At 37.9% G+C, this 21,130-nt stretch overlaps 1 protein-coding gene across 1 annotated transcript in view; it reads right to left on the bottom strand.

Moving 5' to 3' along the window:
- LOC106880200 (structural maintenance of chromosomes protein 3) overlaps positions 1-19,880 on the bottom strand; it is a 56,193-nt gene extending 36,313 nt beyond the window's left edge. The window contains exons 1-14 of the mRNA XM_089362805.1: positions 19,604-19,880; positions 16,716-16,791; positions 16,520-16,558; positions 15,702-15,841; positions 13,241-13,320; positions 12,210-12,288; positions 10,799-10,916; positions 7,720-7,834; positions 6,737-6,797; positions 6,540-6,620; positions 5,545-5,709; positions 4,701-4,822; positions 3,110-3,254; positions 342-410 (exon numbers count right to left, since the gene is read on the bottom strand). Of these exons, the coding sequence (XP_089218931.1) occupies positions 342-410; positions 3,110-3,254; positions 4,701-4,822; positions 5,545-5,709; positions 6,540-6,620; positions 6,737-6,797; positions 7,720-7,834; positions 10,799-10,916; positions 12,210-12,288; positions 13,241-13,320; positions 15,702-15,841; positions 16,520-16,558; positions 16,716-16,791; positions 19,604-19,618 (1,305 nt within the window). The 5' untranslated portion in view covers positions 19,619-19,880. The remainder of the gene's footprint in view (positions 1-341; positions 411-3,109; positions 3,255-4,700; positions 4,823-5,544; positions 5,710-6,539; positions 6,621-6,736; positions 6,798-7,719; positions 7,835-10,798; positions 10,917-12,209; positions 12,289-13,240; positions 13,321-15,701; positions 15,842-16,519; positions 16,559-16,715; positions 16,792-19,603) is intronic.
- Between the last annotated feature and the right edge of the window lie 1,250 nt (positions 19,881-21,130).

The raw sequence follows: 21,130 nt of genomic DNA, 5'->3' as shown, positions 1-21,130 counted from the left end.
TTATCTGTTTGGTGGGATATGAAAGGTTTAGTCCACTTTGAACTTTTAAACCTCAACCAAACGATAGCAAAGGAGATCTACTGCGAGCAGCTTGAATGGCTTAAGTCAGCACTAGAAGGAAAACAACCATCTTTGGTTTCCAGATGAAAGGTGTTCTTCCGTCAGGATAATGTTTGATTAACATTTCCATATAAAACTGCTTTCATTTGATCATGTCTTTAGAAAAGAAATGAATATGACAACATTCTGCATTCACAAAGCCTCAGATTAACTTAGGAAGATGAATAGATTAAAATAAATGAGAAAACACATAGAGGAGTTTTACACTGAGTAAAACATACCTTAACTTTTACATCGAGCTCCGAAGCTTTTTTCTTGTCACCTTCCAAATCATCTTCCAAACGACGGATCTGAAATAACAACAAAACGCATTCAGCAAAAAAGCAGACATTGAATAAATGAAATACTAGATAACTTGCTTTTATAACTTGAAATCAAATCCACAGTAGTTACTTGATTAATTATTAGTAAATCCTAGCTTTATCTAGAAATTTTGTGGAATAATTTTAACAGCACCACCAGTGTCTACTTTCATGAACACTGATGTTACTTGTCTTAATCCAAGAATTCACATTGCTGTTTCAGTGCTGAAGACATTATCAGAATCTCGGTTGTTATAGTTTGCATCAGCCTTAACTTCATGTACCTTATCAGATGTCTCTCTTATGCTTTGGTAAAAATACTGAAAGGGGTTCTTCTTCATACATAGATTACATGTTTTTTCAAAAACAGAACACCTTCCATCATCATGTGTATAGCCACAAAACTCACAGGTCACTTTTTTTTAAACAATTCTTATCTATTGGGTCATCCCTTAAATAATACGGTTTTTTTATACTTCTTTTATTTTTCAAATAAAGATAAACAAAGTTGTTTTTTAATCTAAAATATACTCTCCCTCATTTTTTACAATGCTCTTTCATCTCACTGGTAGACTTGCAAGGCCCCTCTTGCAAAATTCCCTTGTCCGTGACGAAAAATACTCCTCCACTACTGTTCTGAATTCGTCTGCAGAATTCATATTTTTTCCGTCCAAATCAATTTGAAGATTGCAGAATAAATGATAATCAGATGGGGCAACATCTGGCGAATATGGTGAGTGGAGCATCGTTTCCCATTCAAACTGCTCCAGCTTTCAGAATGTCATCCTGACTGTGTGTATGGCCAAGCATTATCCTGATGGAAGAACACCTTTCATCTGGAAACCAAATATGGTCGTTTTCCTTCTAGTGTTGACTTAAGCCATTCAAGCTGCTTACAGTAGATCTTTGCTATCGTTTGGTTGAGGTTTAAAAGTTCAAAGTGGACTAAACCTTTCATATCCCACCAAACAGATAATAACACCTTACATGTCTGAGGACCTTCTTTAGCCTGGGGTGCCAATGTTTCTCCTTTTCCTACCCACTGTCTTTGGTGCATAACATTTTTATAGAGAACCCATTTCTTGTCACCAGTCACTATTTGATCCAAAAAAAGGTTCATTCCTGAGAGATGACAGCAAAGAAGGGAACGCATTCACTTTCTGCACGCAATTAGACTTGGAAAGTATGTGAGGAACCCATTGATTCAATTTGCTGACTTTTCCAATGGCATGCAGGTGTCGATGAATGGTTGAATGACTAAATCAGAGCTTCTCTGCTAGTTCCTCAACAGTTACAATGGGATTTTGTTCCACCAGGGTTTACTGGACATCCTCGTCGAGCTCTACAGATCTTCCAAGATGAGGCTCATCTTCTAGGCTATGGTTTCCGGCTCGGAATTTCTGGAAGGACTGTTGACACTGGCTTACACTTATTGTCTGATCCCCATATACTGCATTACTATTCCTCGCACTTTCCATTGCATTGCTGTCTTTACTGAACTCTCAAAGCAAAATATGCCAAATATGCTCCTTTGTCATTTCCATTATAACTTTGAAAAAATAACTGTTAAAATCAAACAGCACTCTTCAAAACTTGCACTAAGTATAAGGTAAAATTACTACCTGCTTCTCTAGCATGTTGATGCAGGTAGTTTATCCCGTCCCCCTCCGACTTTTAGTTAATCCAATTGAAAAAAACCGCATTATTTCTGGGATGACCCAATACATAGACAAACAGTCACTTCTTTTACGATAGCATTACCATCACTAGACAGAGCCAAAGTAAAATCATTTATCATCTCAAAATGCTGAATATGAAATTGTATTTTCTCTAATATTTTAGAAAGATGAGGGATTTAACTGTCCATCGATCAGTTGCATTTGTATCAAGTCATCCTCTGCTGACTATACTTGTCAATTCACAAGAGTAGACATCTTCTGTTAACCTTTCATAATATCTTTGTAAAGGTTCTGATGGCATTTGCTTAGAAGCCAAGAACCATGTCTTTGCAACAATAACCAACTTCTTTGGCCTCATCAGTGATATTATTGTTTCCTTTATATCCTCAAATTTCATTTCATTCAATACTTTAGGATATATCATTATTGAAACTCTTTTAACATTCTCAACTCTTACTTTTGATATCAAAAGATTGTTTCCTTGAATCATCATTGTCTTTCATCATTTTCGTTCTAGCATTATGTAACTGATACCTCAACTAAGCTTCAGTCAAATCTGGATGAGGTAAAAATCAATTCTCTGCATCCAATTGGCAATATCTTTGTCATGTCATTCTATTCAAAGCTGAACATGCTTCATCCAATGTTCCTTGTAACTCACATGATGAATGCCAAGAAGACATGGCTGAAAATCAAGCTTCTCATCTCCATAACCATTCTTTCATCTCTTATCTTTACTGAACACCCCATAAAAACAAAACCCTGGTTTCACATTTGCATGGGCAAAATTTCAGCAGTCTCCAATCAGTATATAACAATGATGAAATCTTGTTGTATAGACTTAGTATAGTTGCTAAATAAAAACATTCATACAAAATACGGGTGACAGTAAAAGGAGCCAGTCAGACAACTGAAACGAGACTGAACCAGTTCTATGTCAACATATACACATTTCCATCTAAGAAAAAGATTCTTCCTTCATGACAAAACATGGGAAAAGATAATTACCTGGTCTTCTTTATCCCTAATGGCTTTGTTTAGAGATCTCAGCTCTTTTTTAATCCAAGCATCTCTCTCCTCCCTTGATGTGAACTGGTTACCGCGTCCCTGCTTAGCATATAACTCTTTCCTCCTTTGTTCAGCCAAAAGAAGTCTACAAATAACAAAATCAATCAATAACTGGAAAAAAAAAACCGACACAAAAGCCACAAACCAAAGTGTATGTAGAAGTAGACATTACACACACACACAGGGTGTTCAGGCTAAATTTTTTTCTTTTTTTAAACCCAGGAACTGCTTGATATATTGGTGAACAGTAAATAGCATTGGAGAGCATTTACTGTTCACCAAAGTTGTAGCTGAGAAAAAATGAGTTGACATGAAGAACTGAAATATATTGGAAAAGAGTTACTTGTATTATGCTGATTCACACTGGTGATTCAAATTGCCAACAGCACGACTCCTGTTCAATGCTCCGCAAGAGAGATTATGAAGCTGTAACTAGCAAGAATTCTGACTGCATCTGCACATTAGAATTCATCCCCACATCTTTGAACAGGGTCTCAGGTTCAATTCAGTTGGCTATGTGAAGCTACTGGAGACTGTGGTCAATCTCTGGCTGAAGAGGCCAGAGATTGTGTAGCAGCAGGATTCAGCTCCTTGCCATACCTCCGGAAAGAGCCGTAAGTGGTTGTTGGAGAAGTTCTACAACTTCACCAGCTCCCTAACTATATCTCAGTTGTTCATCATTTGATAGACCTTACTTGGAAACAGATGAAGGTTTGTGACAGGAAGGGTATCCAGCCATAAAAAAATCTGCATTAGCAAATTCTATTTGACCCATGCAAGTATGGAAAGGGAACATTCATTTTCTATAGCCTCAGTTACCTGAGATTCTATGAAAACCCAGCAGATGGATTCAAAGGTTACAGCTTCATCGCACACAGTCACACTGGCGTTGTTTGATATGTTAAGAGATCAGATGTCTGTAGAATGATCATCCATTTGCATAACGAGCCCGTAGTTTACTTTACCAAGCAACTGACTCCATCATAGTTCAAACCAAAAGAGAAAATCCACACACAAACACACACACTGTATAACAACACATCCAAATCATTTGAAAAACATATAAATTGGCAGAAGCACCCAACTTGTTCTAGCAAACTTAAACCAAACTCCATACAAGTATCATAAAAGTGTAAGTAACATAATAGTGTTATGATTGAAATTCGTCAGTTTTAATCAGATGCATAGTGCTAGCTATCAACATCTTTGTGGTATTGTTATCTATTAAAGACTGTCTATATGTAATATGTCTGGATTATCTTTCTTGAAGTTATACTTAACCACAGGAAGAATTAAACTCAGCACTAAAACTGAACACCTGACAATTTGATGTTGCTACGGTTACTACCAATAACAAATGGTGTATCTATTTGGCAGTTAGATGATTTGGGCCATAAACAAGGAAAGTAGCATTTCAGTGCAAGAGACAGTGAGGAAAACCACCAAGGCTCACTGTCCAACATCCCATTGATTTGACATCTGAGATACTCATTGTGACCTTTGTGTGAGACAGAAAAAAGATATGACTTACTGTTGAGCTGCATTTTCCTCACGATTTTTCTGTGCCTCATACATAGGGATGATGTTTTCAAGAGATTCTTCACCACGAATTATTTTCTCATCTATCTTCCGCAGGTCATCTTCAGTCTTTTTCTGTGACAGATAAGGTAAAAATTGGTTTAGCTTGTTAGTGACTGGATAAATATAGAAAGGAGTCAACCAAAGTTCAACTGTAAACAGGCATATAGGCATGATTAAGTCCATGTTGCATCCATATGACTCTAATTCCAATTTCTCTCCGTACAACCTTAGGTATGTCTCTTTTACCAAAGCCTTAGGTTGACCAATGCTTTGGGAGTGGAATTTAATGGAAGAAAATTGTGCAAAAGGAAGCCATCTCTCCCTCTCACTGCTCTCTTTATCACAGATTGCTCAGTCGCACAATTCTATACCACTTGTGTCCCCTGGCTAATGTAGCCAATGCTTGTTACTCTTAATAATCATGTGACCTATCTGAGCCATCAGCCAGCTTATTTATTCAATGAGGATCAGAAATGGAGTGGGGAAACAGCTTCATTCACATAGAAACCTTAATACATCTTCATAGCTATGACAATGATGAAAAGGAGTCTTATCTAAATCACCTTGTCCATCCACTGGTCAGCTAAAAGTATGTCCACACCTTCTACTATTACCTAAAGAAATAAATCAACCAGTGGGATTCAATAGTTTAAAAGTTCAAGCATCTGTTACCTGAGTTAGGACACTTGAACTACATGTCCATTAAACTGTATTGTCACTGAAGTAGCCTCTATATGATCATTTAATCTGAAAGAAATAACAGCCAAGCCTCCTCCAAATCACATCCAACCAACCTTCAGTTTCTTCTCGCCTTCTATGTCTTCCATTATGTCTTTGATGGTCAGCTCAAGCTTGGCCCTTTTCTTCATCAGGTCCTGGTGCTCATGGGACAGTGTTTCCTTCTCCTCCAGGATGCTCTGCATGCGAGACTTCAAGTCACGCAGTTCTTTATTGATGGACTACAAAAGAAGAGTAAAGAGATGGAAATACAGATAAATTATTCAAAAAGGTATGGAACGGCGAGTAAAAATAGGGGAAATAAACTGACTGAAAGAGAAGTGACATACAAACACACACACAATTAACGAGTCAATTACTGGTTCATTGCATTTCTAACAGCAAGAATAAGGGAGGCATCTGAAACTTGGTGTAAAGGACTTTATTTAAAAGGCACCATTTTTTTTGTCAATGTTTACACCCAGAGCTGATAAACAGCAGCGACAGATGCATACACAGACATGTCTAATAGGCTTCTTCACAGTTTCCCTTCAATCAAATTTCACACATAAAGTATTGGTCAAAGCAAGATTATTGTAGAAGAACCTAGTGCAAAGGACAGAGCAATGGGATCAAATCTGTTGCAAAGCAAATGGTTGAGCCATAAGGCTTTGCTGGCACCCATTATGCAAGGACCTGGAAACTTTCCAGACTTGACGAAATTCTGCTACACATCTGCAGAGATAACACACTTATACATTGCCATTCTCATGCAGACAAATTCAACAAGCTAGTCCACCATGTTGTGAGCAGGGGTTATGTCCAGGTAGAGCTCAGTACAAGCAGTAATAAAAAGAATGTCATATAATGCCGTTTCGGTACTTGCAACTGGAAAAGTTGATATTATCACATGAGACACGGTAAAAACAGAACTCCTAAATGTTGCAATTATCATTTACAGAAGCAATACAAAAAGCACCATCCTGTAATCAAACAATTCGTCAGACAATTATGCAAACAATTATGCAAACAATTAAGCAAACAAAGCAGCAGTAAGAGTTTCTGCACTTACTTTCACTTGGTCATTAGCTTGCTGTTGGTTATCACGCAGCTTCTGGCTGACCTTTCCACTGTTTTCCCGCTTTTCTTGCAACTAAGAAAAGGTTAAGAAAATTTATAATAACAATAAGTTTCAAATTTTGGCACAAGGCCAGCAATTTCAAATAAGACAACAAACAACAGCAAAATTTAGAAATTTTCAACCCTCACCTCATCCAACTTCTTCCTAGTATCTCTCAGTTCATGGTCATGGATGGTGTATTCTAGGGACCTGGCCAATCAGATAAACAATCCATTAATGTCTCCAACTCACTCAAGCATATCATTCTACTTGATGCATAAAAACAGCTGCTGATTCACCTTTCTACTTTCAACAGACCCTCCCCAACATTACTAGCAGCCATATACTGGATATAATACTTCTACAAGATGTACAACAACCAATAATACTCCTAGATAATCTTAACCCCTTGAACACTAATCTTCCTCTGCAATTTCCATTAACTAGAAAACTTCTACAAAACTCAAATATGACCTACAATGGAGCACTGTTCCCAGATCTGGGATAGTGCTCATCAACAGACCTAACTCTCCTTTTCTAGGTCGATCCTCTGGAATTCTTTTTCTATACTTGATCTTGCAGCCATCAACTAACAACTGTTCAAGACAAACATCAATCATGTCAATCTCCCGGATCTTGAGAACTTTTGAACGCTAAGTGCTAAGACACTGCAGCTCACTCTTACTTGCTCCAGATCAATCGAATAAGAAAAAAGGCGGCCAGCAACTCTTCCATTACACAGAATAGCCTTCACAATCACCCACTTGAAGCATAGAAGAATTCTCCAGCCTGAAACATGACAGACCACCGAGATAAGACAGTTCAGTCACACGGAACAGCTCAACCACATGTAAATATATACATGTTGGCAATTTAGTTACATGAATGGAAAATATACTGTGAATTTAGTTTCATGAAAAACAAAAAAGAAAATTACACTATTTCAGCCACATGGGTAACAAAAATACATAGTTTGTCAACGACAGGGATATGAAATATGTCAACTGTTCAGTCACATGAAGCCATGAAAATGAAGGTTCAACCACATAGGAAAGTCTGAGGACACAGACTAAAGGAATCCCTTGAAAACAAGAAATGCCAAAGTAGTCAGAACTTGAATTCTTATACTCACCTTCTCATCTTGTCCCACTTTTGATATTCCTTCAACTCTTCCTTCTCCTCCTCCAGTGTCTTCAGTCGTTCTTCTATGTACTTGAGCAGATCATTGATTTTTTCTCGTTTTCCCTCTGTAACAAAGATGTATTGATAGAAAAGTATGCAAAGAAATACACACACACTGCATATGCTAGCATGGCTTGTATGGTTTCATAAGATCTCGTTGGTTAGTCATACTGCAATGTCTGTTTCTGAATGTTTCCTATGGCTGGATGCTCTTCCTAATGCCAACCACATCACAAAGTGTGTTGGGTGCTCTTTCTCATGGCATCAGCATTAGTGAGGTCACCATGTAGTTCACAAGACTAAGATCACCCTCAGCTGAGTAAGAGGGAAGCAGCTTTATGCTAGCTGCTGGGAAATTAACATAGAAAAGAAAGGCAGCAACAGGTTTCTTGCTCTAGAGCAGGTAGATGGCAACCTCACTTTATATAATTGTCAAATTTAGCCCAAACACCCTGGATGCAAACAGTATTTGTTTGCAATTTTCAACTGCTAATTTTACACATATGACTTTTACCTTTGTTGTCCATCTCTTTCTTCTTAAAAACAATAACTATTTTTGTTTTATTCTTTTGCACAATAACTGACTATGGAAAATTTTGAAGTATTTGATTTGTGGAAGAGGTATGGAATCCTGCTTGAAATCCACACTGAAGGAACAGACAATGAGATTTCAAACTTCCACAATGTCAGGAGAAGACAGTGGAAAAGGTCAAAAAGGAGATGGAAGATTCAGAATTTGACTGTGAGGCTACAGCAGAGAGGAAAACCCATGACTGACCATGATCTGATGTCATCAGAATTTGTTGCTGAAATCCAGATCATTAACAATGACCCCAGCAAGTTGAGGCATGCCATTCCATGGGAGGTGTGGATGAAAAGATCATCAGGCTGGTGATGCAGGAGAACATTTGCTACTTTTCATAGAAAATGAGGAAGGGACCATTTCTGCCCAAGACGATGCAGGAAGAGCAACTCAAACACACCAAGAAGCTAATTGTGCCTCCTTCAATCCTGGAGGTGAAGGGCTCTTCCTTTGTGACTACTGCTTATGGGTCCTACCCATAGACCGAACTCTCATCACTGGTGATGATCCTTAACATGAAAGATGGGGAATTAGCAGCATGCTGACGGAGATCTTGACAGACTTCAACATGATGTTCTTTCTGCTCAGTGGTCAACAGGCAAAGGATAAACTTGGCAGAGACAGGCTGCATGTTCAATTCAGATGTTAGGATTACTTGTAGAGACCCCTACGACACACCAACATCAGCAACATCATTGATTATCCTCCGATAATCCTCATGCACAAGCTGATGAATTTTCTCCACATTTCCAGGGCTGATGCTCATAGCAGGTTTTCCAGGGATGTTCTTCTACTTTTGAAGCATCTTCAGGGAGAAAAACTAGAGGTAGTTGATAGCTTCCGCTATCTGGGTGACCAAGTTAGTAGTGGGGGTGGGTGCGCTGAAAGTGTAACTGCTAGAATAAGAATAGCCTGGGCCAAGTTTAGAGAGCTCTTACCTCTGCTGGCGACAACGGGACTCTCACTCAGGGTAAAAGGCAGACTGTATGACATATGTGTACGAACAGCCATGCTACATGGCAGTGAAACATGGGCTGTGACTGCTGAGGACATGCGTAAGCTCGCAAGGAATGAAGCCAGTATGCTCCGCTGGATGTGTAATGTAAATGTGCATACCCGTCAGAGTGTAAGTATCTTGAGAGAAAAGCTGAACATAAGAAGCGTCAGTAGTGGTGTGCAAGAGAGACGATTGCGCTGGTTTGGACATGTGGTGAGAATGAATGAGGATAGCTGCGTGAAAAAGTGCCACTCCCTAACAGTTGAGGGAACCCGTGGAAGAGGTAGGCCCAGGAAGACCTGGGCTGAGGTGGTGAGGCAAGACCTTCGAACATTGGGCCTCACCGAGGCGATGACTACTGACCGAGACCTTTGGAAATGTGTTGTGCGTGAGAAGACCCGGCAAGCCAAGTGAGATCGTTGCCAGTGCCCCTGGATTGGCTCTTGTGCGAGTGGGACATAAAATGTACCATCCTAAGCGTGACCGTTGCCAGTACCGCCTGACTGGCCTTGTAGGGTTTTCGAGCGAGATCGTTGCCAGTGCCCCTGGACTGGCTCTTGTGCGGGTGGCACATAAGATGTACCATCCTAAGCATGACCGTTGCCAGTACCGCCTGACTGGCCTTGTAGGGTTTTCGAGCGAGATCGTTGCCAGTGCCCCTGGACTGGCTCTTGTGCGGGTGGCACATAAAAGACACCATTTCGAGCGTGGCCGTTTTTGTGCGGGTGACACGTAAAAGCACCCACTACACTCTCTGAGTGGTTGGCGTTAGGAAGGGCATCCAGCTGTAGAAACTCTGCCAAATTAGATTGGAGCCTGGTGTAGCCATCCGGTTGCACCAGTCCTCAGTCAAATCGTCGAATCCATGCTAGCATGGAAAGCGGACGTTAAACGATGATGATGATGATGATGATGTGCCGCTCAAAACATTGCATACAACCCATTGCCATATCGTTGTAAGCTTGCCAAAGCATGCTCAAAGTCTCTGTAGTAGACTTCCCAATGTTAACACAAAATTTCACATTGGCTCTTTGTCTCAACTTCCTGTCCATGACAAAATCACACACTACAGCACACATGTCATCACAAACACACAAATTTCACAACTTGTGAAGTAAACACAGAGATGTCACTCGGCACACTGCCTCGTGAAGGTCACTGCTAGCGCTCACTGAGCACACAACCATGTGCTGCCTTTGGTATTTGATTACTTTCTCCATCTTGTTTTGAACCTATGTGCTCACACCTGAGTGCTTGTGTATGTGTGTGTATGTATACACACACACACACACACACATTACAATTTGAGTTATTAAATATTGCAGAATATTGTATCAACTCATTCAATTCATAGAATTAGATAACCTCCATTCTTTGCTACCATGAAAAAATTTAATTAAAAAAATGCAGTAAAATATTTTCCATAAAATAAGTAAACCATTTTCTCACCTGTTTCTCGTAGGATTCCTTTACTTTCTTCCTTGCGCTCATCATACACTCGAGTACCAGCAACTTCTCTCAACAACTTCAGACGATGAGAATCTGGAGCAGTTGCCATCTGATTGATCTAGAAACAAAAAACAAAAAAAACATCATCATAGGTTGTCCATTGCTATTAACACAATAACTAATACACAAGTATTAGTTTCAAGGTATAGTATCAAAAGTTGATCCATCTCTTCCATGGCTTCCTCTCCTGCATTTCATTGATATCCGGTGCTATCAATGTGTTTAACCATTTCTTTGTATCTCAGTCAGGATTCTTCTCCAATTCCTCATGCTACTAGTTAGCTGTGGTCTTTGTAACCAAGATTTCTTCATTGTTTGAACAAGGTCAAACCAATGGAGGCTTCACTACACCAAAATCTCTTCCAAGCTGGAAAGCTTAGTTTTCGCTAGGATGAGGCAGAAACATCCAAGTTGCTTTCCATTCTTCTTTAAGCTTGAAGATAGTGATGGCAATGATGGAAACCTGCTTGGAAAATAAAGTGAGCGTTGCAGTTCACATATTTGCCAATAACATCAAGCTAGAGAAATATTTCTGAAGTGGGAAGTCTGTCTTTGCAATGTTGACAGTATGAGTTTATTAGCAGAGCTACCCATTCACAACATCAGTTAGCACGACTACAATACCAAGCACTTGTCCAAAGTGTCACAGGGTAAAGTCAAGCGAGGATCTAAGTAGCTGCAAAGAGTTTTCTTACCAAATCATACTGGTGCATATAAATCAGATGTAAAACAATTTTCTTAATTTTACTGTACTCAAAGTCAACAACAGAACCAACAGAGATTGACATGTTCAAAGATAATTGAGCAATTTCATAAAAATATTAAATTGTAAACAAGATGAAAAATAAGGGATGTCAATATAAAATAAAAGCTAAAGAAAAGTAAATAAAAAAGCTCACTGGACGAATATATGAGACAGATTGGCTGCAGAGATGCAAAGATACTAACAAAAGAGATAGAGAAACTGTTTGATAGGAGAGGTACACAGATTTCATTGGATAAATACAGTCAAATTAGCTGGAAGACATAGAAAAAGATTAACTGACTGGAATGATACAGTTTTACAGGAAGGATATGGTAACAAAATGTCTTGATACCTAGGTGAGCAGATTGACTGACTGGAGGAGTATTCAGACAGACAGGTTTGTTATACACAAATGGGCAGGCATGAAAGATATATAAAAGGATTCACTATAGGAAATTTCTAAGGTAATGGCAAAATATTATCTCAGCAAAGAAAGTGAAAACACAGATGCATACAGAACCAAGGCAGGGAAATTGCAATACATGAACACATCAAAATGAATTGCTAACAAATAGAATCAATAATGATATAAAGTAAGACACAAACCTTTCCTTGTTTGACAATATAGTATGGGTTACTTCGAGAGAAGCCAGCACTTTCAAGGAGATTCATTACATCGGTTTTGCTGTAGTAATAATATTTTTGTTTTTATTTCCACACAAATAATAAACAAAATTTTCAATCAATACTATGTAAATATAGATAAACTAAAGTATAAATATACAAATGTTTTTAATAAATGAAGGTGTAGCTTTGTTGGTTAAAACAAACTAATATAATGATTTCTAATATAGGTAGAAGCCCATATATTTTGTAGGGGTGAATGTAATTGATTTAACTGATTCTAGCATTTTATCAACCTTGGAATAATGGAAAGCAAACTTCATTCTAATATTAGTCCAACTAACAACACAGAGGTATGTAATGAAATAGAAGAAATTTTGTCCAGTACCCTATCGATCCTGCCAGTTATCATTCTATGATGATGATAATGTCATTGATCTTGTCTGTTATATTATTAATAATTCACATCAAGCATAGCAGCTGTGTGGGTACAGAGTTTGTTTTATAAGCACATGGTTTCAGGACCCATCACATTGTATGGCATGTTAGGCGCCTCCAAGTTTAGCCTCAAGCTGGCCAATGCTTTGTGCGTGAAATTAAGATGGAAACTACAGAAAGCCATCATATGTGTATGTGTGAGCATGTTTACTTTCTGTACGTCTTCACATGACATCATTTAAATAATGGTGACATGTCTGATGCAATACATCTGGTAACTCAGTAGTTTCAACAGGTAAAGATCAATCAATGGAATAATACCTTACTTGATAAATGAGAAGAGCTTCTAGCCATAGCATACTGCTTCAATATGTAACACTCAATGCATGCCACGGAAAAAGCAGACATGATGGTAATACTAAATACATTCATCTCAGTTAACCTTCAGGATAAGTGGATGAAATGAGTTACTTAAGAAGATTATTTCTTAGGCCAACCCCACCTCCCCAGCCTACTTAGAAAATCTCTTTGTAAAATTATATAAAAGGAAGAAACTGGTAGAAGCAAGTACTTACGTGACCATTTTCTTGTCTAAAAAATACTGGTCTTTCTTTGAACCAATAACACGACGTAGAACAACTTCATCCTTATCAATCTATGGAAAAAAAAAAAAACATTTTTCTCAGATCTAGATATTTATGCATAATGTTGTTATGTGTATACATATTCTTCAAAGCTTGAAAGAAATGAAACGAGCATGCTCCGCTGGATGTGCAATGTCAATGTGCATGCGTAACAAAGTGTAAAGGCTTTGAGAGGAAAAAATGGTTATAAGAGGCATTGCTGATATGGTCATGTGATGTGTAAGGATGAGGGCAGCTGCATAAAGCAGTGCTGATCTCTAAGTGAGGAGGAAACCTGTGGAAGAGGTAGACTCAGGAAGACATGGGATGAAGTAATGAAAAATGATATTCAGATGCTGAGCCTCATGAAGACCAACAAAAGACCAGATAATTGACAATTTGCTATGCTTGAGAAGACCAGCTCAGCTAAGTAAAATTGAGGTTATAAAGCATGTCCTTTGTGTCCATGTACCCCCACCCCAGCTGTATTCCCTTCCACTTTCCCTCATGAACCTACTGGCACACATGTCCCCTTTCTTACAGCATATTCTCCTAGTACCCACTCCTTCATTACAATCTCCATCCTCCATCTCCCACTCCCCTTTCACAATTTCATGAACCCACTCACCCTCTCCAATCCCCAACCCATTTCTATATACATACCTCCCTGTAACCTGGGTGTACAACACATACCCCCATCACATCTTGCATCCAGCTGTAGAAACCATGCCAAAGCAGTCAGCAGAGCTTAGGGCAGTCTTCTGATTTGTCAGTACCTGTCTGACTGTCCAACCCATAGCAGCATAGAAAACAGACGTTAAATGATGGTGTTGATGTATTGCATAAACATGAGTAATTTATGTGTAATATCAATACAATGCAAGGACTGTATGAATTGCTATTGCCATTAGAAGTAGAAAAGAAAAATTCCATACACACAATGGATTTCATGGATTGATAATTAGATTGATTGAAAAGAGCTATAAACAAATACAAGAAATCATCATCATCAACATCATCATTTAGCATCTGTTTTCCATGCTGGCATGGGTTAGGCAGTTTGACTGGGGTTGGTAAGCCAGAGATCTGTATCAGGCCCCAGTCTGATTTTGGCTTAGTTTTTTATGGTTGGATGCGTTTCTTAAGAGAGTATAGCAGGTACCTTTTACATCACTGGCAGTGGCCACAACTATGATTTCACTTCACCATATCTTCTCAAGCACAGCAAATTGCCAAAGATCTCAAGCACTATGGGTATTTGTCTAACACAAACTATGATGGAAAAACATGTAAATATGGAACAAATGGACAGAAAAATAATTCCTACACAGACACACAATTAGATTGTTGCAGAGTTAAAAAGACACATAAATTGATTGATAAGTAGATAATTCACCAAACATACATATAAGCTTTATTCTTATACAGGGCTTCAGTTACTCTGGCATAGCCAAGGTAACAACCATATATATATATATATATATATATATATATATATATATATATATATATATATATATATATATATATCATCATCATCATCATCGTTTAACGTTCGCTTTCCATGCTAGCATGGGTTGGACTATTTGACTGAGGACTGGTGAACCAGGTGGCTACACTAGGATCCAATCTGATTTGGCAGTTTCTACAGCTGGATGCCCTTCCTAACGCCAACCACTCCGAGAGTGTAGTGGGTGCTCTTACGTGCCACCGGCACGAAGGCCAGTCAAGTGGTACTGGCAACGGCCACGCTCAAAATGGTGTATTTTACGTGGTGTATATGTATGTGTGTATTATAAAGGCACAGGCATAGCTGTGTGGCAAGAAGTTTGCCTCCTAACAACATAATTTCAAGTATAGTCTCACTGTGTGGCACTTCGAGCAAGTGTTTTACGCTACAGTCCCCAGACTTGTCGAAGTCTTGTGAGTAGATTTGGCAGATTAAAACTGAAAGAAACGCATCACATAAGTCTGTTTCCTTGCCTTGACATCACATGGTAGTCATAAGTGAATATCATCAACATGCAAGCAGTGTTCATTTATCTACTGTGAAAACATGCCTAGTAAAAGAGAAATATAACCTTATTTGGAAACAGGTGAGGCTTGGTGACAGGAAGGACCTTCAGCTGTAGAAAATCCACCTCAACAAATTCCATCCGACTCATGCCAGCATGGAAAAGTGGACATTAAATCATGATGGTTATATTTCACCATCATTTTAGCATCCACTTCGCCATGTCTGTATAGGTCAGTGGGACTGAAACCAGAATCATAAGGCTGAAAAGAAAACTTCTAACCAAACAAATGATGATGATGATGATGGAACAGATACACGTGTGCCTTCTGAAAGATCAATTTACATTATGGTAAACTGTGACTATTATCACAGGTGCATAAAGCAACAGGAACTTACTGGAATCCTATTATCAGAATTGTCAAATATGATTTCCACAAAAGCCGAGATGACTCTTGGCCCAGTGCCTTCATGAAGCAAAGCTTGTCGTTGTTCAGGTCGCAGGTGACTAAATTCATCCGACAGGACAAACTGAATTGCTACAAAAGAGAAAAAACCACATGCTTTGAATTAAACTTCACAATAACCAGCAACCAACTTCCTATAAAAAGAGAAAAACAAATTAACAACAAAAACAACTGCATCATCATCATGGCAATAACACTGAGTGGAGTTGATTTGTATGTAATTTCTACCATTAAGTTAACAATTGTGATTGTATACACACACACACATACACATTATCTTATAAAAACAAAAAAACCTGATTGTCCACTGGCCCTCTCTACTGAACTGTCCTCTTGCCAAATGGATCTGGTAGTAGCTTCTTAGCCCAAAAAACCACAGGAGGAGTAGATCAAATAATAACAGATAAAGAATAACTCCTCAGTGGTGGAAACTAAGGGCATTTTTTTAGTCTAAAAATACAAGACTTAAAACATCCAACATAAAAATAGGCAAACCCACAAATAAAATGGTTTCTACTCCCCAAAACTTACAAATTCTATTCTTTACTAAATTTACCCAATTAACTATCTTTCACCGAGAAGTAGAGAGAGGGACAGGGTTATAGAAGGTAGTAATAAAAACAATGGGATTAAGGGATTAAAATTAAAATGTAGATAAGAAAAAAGGAATGAAGGCGAAAAGTTTAAAACTGTGGGTGGCACAATCATGGGAAAGAGAAGAGTTGGCATGTAAGAAGGCAGGTTACTTACCATAGAAGAAATTGCTTTTTCCAGATCCATTTCTGCCCACTGTAAAGAGAAATATTACAACTAAGTGAGAGTGCACTGTCTATTTTACCAAAACTGGTGCATGAACAAACATATACAAGGGTTTAGTAGCTCAACTATGGAATAACTAAAAAGAATTTTTTATTTAAACAATGTGATACATGAAATTAGTACATACCAATAACATTATGCCTGGAACTAAAGGGTTCCACTACAGTTTGGTCTCGGTAACTCCGGAAACCCTGGATAATTACCTATGGTAGGAAGGAAAAAGAAATTATACTTTAATTCGAATCAAATGGTTACATTTGTACAATCTATTCATTTAGACTTTATTAGAGCAATGCATCTCCACAAACAATAATACTAGACATAAGTAAGGTTCCTCTCCAATGGTTACATATTTGTTAGAACTATTTGACTGAACATTGACCAACAAATTACCAAATTAAAACAAAGGGAAATTTTTTGTATATATCTTGTATTTGGATCCCTGTTTTACAACTATTAAATCCATCAACATCAGAAAGAAATATGAATTTGCATTGTTTTTATATTTAACAACCAGAAAAAAAGAATATGACTTGTAAATGGTATGATGTCTTTTAGTGGTGGTTTACAGTGATAGGAACAAATCTCAAACATACAGATATTACTTAGAATCATCTAAGAATTTAGAATACCTCTCTGCACTATTTCTTACTATAATGTTAACATCAACATCACCACCATTATCTTCATTGTCTCTACAGTCATTAATTATTCCATGGTAATATGGATTAACAGATCATTTTTGCCATTTTATCTCAATCTTACATTTCATGGGACCCACCATCCTCAGATCTGATCTCATCACTTCTTTCCATGCCTTCTTTAGTTTCATTCATCAGGGCTCATATAATTACAGACCACTTATTAGCCTTTGCTTTAAATACCAAACTATTATCAGAGCCCTTACTTTCACTCTTGTAAAATTTATAGTCCTCTTCTTCAACATACACATTAATTTGATTATTTTTTTTTGTCTTGCAAGGTACTTGGTGACCCTGTCAGTGCAGGTGCCACTTAAAAGCACCCATTACACACTGTAAAGTGGTTGGTGTTCGGAAGGGCATCCAGCTGTGGAAACCTTGCCAAAACTGACCTCACCTGTGCTCGTGCCACATAAAAAGCACAAGGTCCACTCTGCTGAGTGGTTGGTGTTAGGAAGGGCATCCAGCTGTAAAAATCCTGCCAAAACAATTACAGAAGTCTGGTGCAGGCTCTTTTCAAACCGTCCCATTCATACCAGCATAGAAGGTGGACGTTAAACGACAATGATGATGATGATGATGTTGTCAATAACAGTAAAAACTCTCAGATAAAATAGAAACAAATCAGTTCATTTGCTGAAGAAAGCAGGGGCAAATAATAGGACATGCTTTCTAAGAGAAAAAAATAATCAGATACAAATACACTGATGACCAGGTAGTGAAGGCGTAGTTGATTGAGTCTGTATCAGTAACGTATTTAGGATATTTATTTTATGAAACCCGAAAGTTTGGATAAAATCAATGCTGAAAACACTGATCATTGTTTTTGATTCAGATATCACATTTAAACAAAACAAAAACAAAAAAAAGGGGGGGTCAGCCAACAATGCTAGAAATAGCAACCAAATACAACCAACGTCTTGAAAAAGCAAGAACACATTGGATGTCCAAAGTATACAAAAAGGTAGATCGGCTGGAACTATTTCTGCTCAATCATACTTTACCTGAGACTAACAACAAAAATATTATTTCTTTTAGATGAACAGAAGGTTCATTTCTCGAGTAATAGATACATCAGCCTATCGGACTGATATGGCGATACAGGTGCATTGAAAAACAAAAATGGCATATTTGCACTGAAAATCGTGAAAGACAACATTCAATATTGTAAAATATTTAGATGATGATGGTTTACAAGTGGAGCTTTTAGTTTCTAAGAGAATGTGGACGACGGCCAAGTCGAGAGAACTGTGGCAAACGCCCAGCCAGGGTACTTAACTCTCAATAGCTGGTGTTGATTAGCACTCGGCCAGTTTTTATCAAACACATCTATTATTATGGGCTTTACATTCGTAACCATCCAACCTTTTTGTTTATTAAGGACTATGTTAACCAATGTCTCGAGTTTTTTTTGTTTTTGAAGTGGGTGGCTGATATCATCCTTAGCCGTAAACAATAGTAAAACTGACCAGTATTTTGTTACCTTCACATACTTGTTGTATGCGGGAAACAAAATACAGATGGTCACGGCAGGAATGCCTTTTGCTCATAGGTCTACATCATCAGAGCTAATCTGGGCTTATCCAGATTTACATAAACTTCTAAATGGTCATGCGATCTATAGATATAGCAGCCGAATCATTTTAAAATGGTATAATGAATAAATGTAGTTCTGAAATGACAAAAAGTTCACAGCTAGAATGCCTCTGAACATAGAGTTGCTTCCCCAGAATTGACCTAGAGTTAAACGACATAAAAACAGACATAAACATTGGCCGTATGGACGGAGCCTTGTGCGTAGCAAAAGTATGCTAGGGGTATCGCCATCCTAATAATAATAATAGTTTCTAAATCAAAATAAAAGTTGCTGATATTTCTCATGGTACAACATAGTTTAGCAAATAGAAAAACACGATTGATCTTTAAACGGATTATAAATCGATAGAATTCTGTATCACAGATTATAAATTTTACTGAAAACAATGCGACGAAAAATAAATTCGATCTTCTGATGGGTTTCGAGGGACAGTTATTCCAAAACTGCGTTATGTGTATTAGATAATGATGCTTTATCTTGAAATTAAGAGTCACTGAAGAGATTCCCTGAATCATACTCTGAAGTTATTTTATAAACTCGGTCGTAGAAAGACCAAAGGCCAAAGCACTATTCAACTTGTTGCCCTATCAACAAAGGTAACAATAGTAATAACAGCTATTTAGTAGTATTATTATTAGAAGCATTCCAGAATTATTAAGAAATACGTGTTTTTGTTGTGATGTGTTCTTAATAGAAGAGAGGGTAAACAACAAATACCTGTTTAATGTACATTCTGCCTGATGATATAGTAATATAATTGCATAATACAGACGGTGTATTTCTTTGATTTGTTACTTTCTTTCTTTGTTTCTGTTTCGCTTGTTTTTTTCAGAAGAAACAAAACAATTCTCGATCGCTGCTTCGCCGTCCAACACAGAAATCGCCTGGGCACAAATGGCGGTAAAAAAAAAACGAAAAAAGGTCGCTTACGTTCTAGAAAAATATGGCGGGAGGGGTAGTGAAACTGAGATTCTACGGTGACTCTATGGAATGTGTACCTTGATAAATAAACACTGCAAGGGGAATAAATTCAACCTGCCAACCGATAGCTTGCATTTCGTTAACGACGCTCCTCTGAACATCCGAAATGTTGGACGTTTTGTTGTTTTAAAGGGTTTTCTTTTGTCTAGTGACAGTTTTGCTGCCTGCAGCGGCTTTGTTGACGCTTTTCTTCATTGTTTGAAAGGGGAAGCGCGGGTTTTACATTGTTCATTTTACTGTCTTCTTGTGTTTTATTCTATGTACTTTCATGGCCTTTCTTTATTTGACTTATTACTATGTTGTCCCCTCTTTTATTCTTTTCCGATGGGTTGTGGAACACCTGAGCTCTGTTTTCAATGAGCTTGTTTTTATTATTATTCTATAAAGCAGGCAAGATGCTTAGTGGCATTTTGTCAGTTTTTATGCTCTGAGTTCAAATTCCACCAGGGTCAACTTTGATTTTTATCCTTTCGAGGTTGATAAAATAAGTACCATTTGAACACTGGGGTCCATGTAGACTTATCCCCTTCTCCGATACTGCTGGCTCTGTATCAAAATTTGAAGTCATTATCATTCTATAAAGCATCCACTGTAGCAACATCAATATTAGAATAAGATCCACTAAATATTTTTATTATATTCCCAGTTTTGACATAAGTTGTTTATACTACATGTGGATGACACCGTGTTGGTTTGGTTAGAAATTGAACTCAAAATCTAGAGGTATGAAACTACATAGAATAATACATTCAGTATGGTGCGCTACTTGTACAAGAAATTGTTTAATAAACTGATTAGCTTATATCTGTAAATTTTACTTGCTTTCACTTTGAAAATCATTCAGTTTACAAGAACTATCTCATGTTGTTATATTAAGTGTTTCAGTCATTCAAATGTAGATACACAAATTTAAAGTTTTGATCATCAACCACCAAACACCAGAAGGGAAGACTTGCCTTCACCTTTCAGACCAATCAACTTCTGTGACTAGTCAGCAGACATGTCTATGCCACTACCATTGGGTCCACTCAGTGACTGAGAAGGATGCTATATTAACAAGTATTATAAAAGAGCTTACTAATTGGAATTATCGGTGGCAGTTGTTGAGTATGTAGCCTAAGCCAAAGTGACAGGGACATGACATGGACCTTAGCCACTGCTTGAGATACAGTACTAGGTCTTAATGCATGGCGAACGTAGAAGTTACATTTCCACCAGTTGTCATGGCAGTGATAGTCACATCAGACAGGGCTGATATAAACA

Source organism: Octopus bimaculoides, chromosome 14 (assembly GCF_046866305.1).
Source record: "Octopus bimaculoides isolate indiv1 chromosome 14, ASM4686630v1, whole genome shotgun sequence".
In the NCBI taxonomy this organism is placed as follows: Eukaryota; Metazoa; Mollusca; class Cephalopoda; order Octopoda; family Octopodidae; genus Octopus; species Octopus bimaculoides.
Note: the sequence above shows the minus strand (reverse complement) of the source record. Positions and strands in the feature narration are given on the sequence as shown.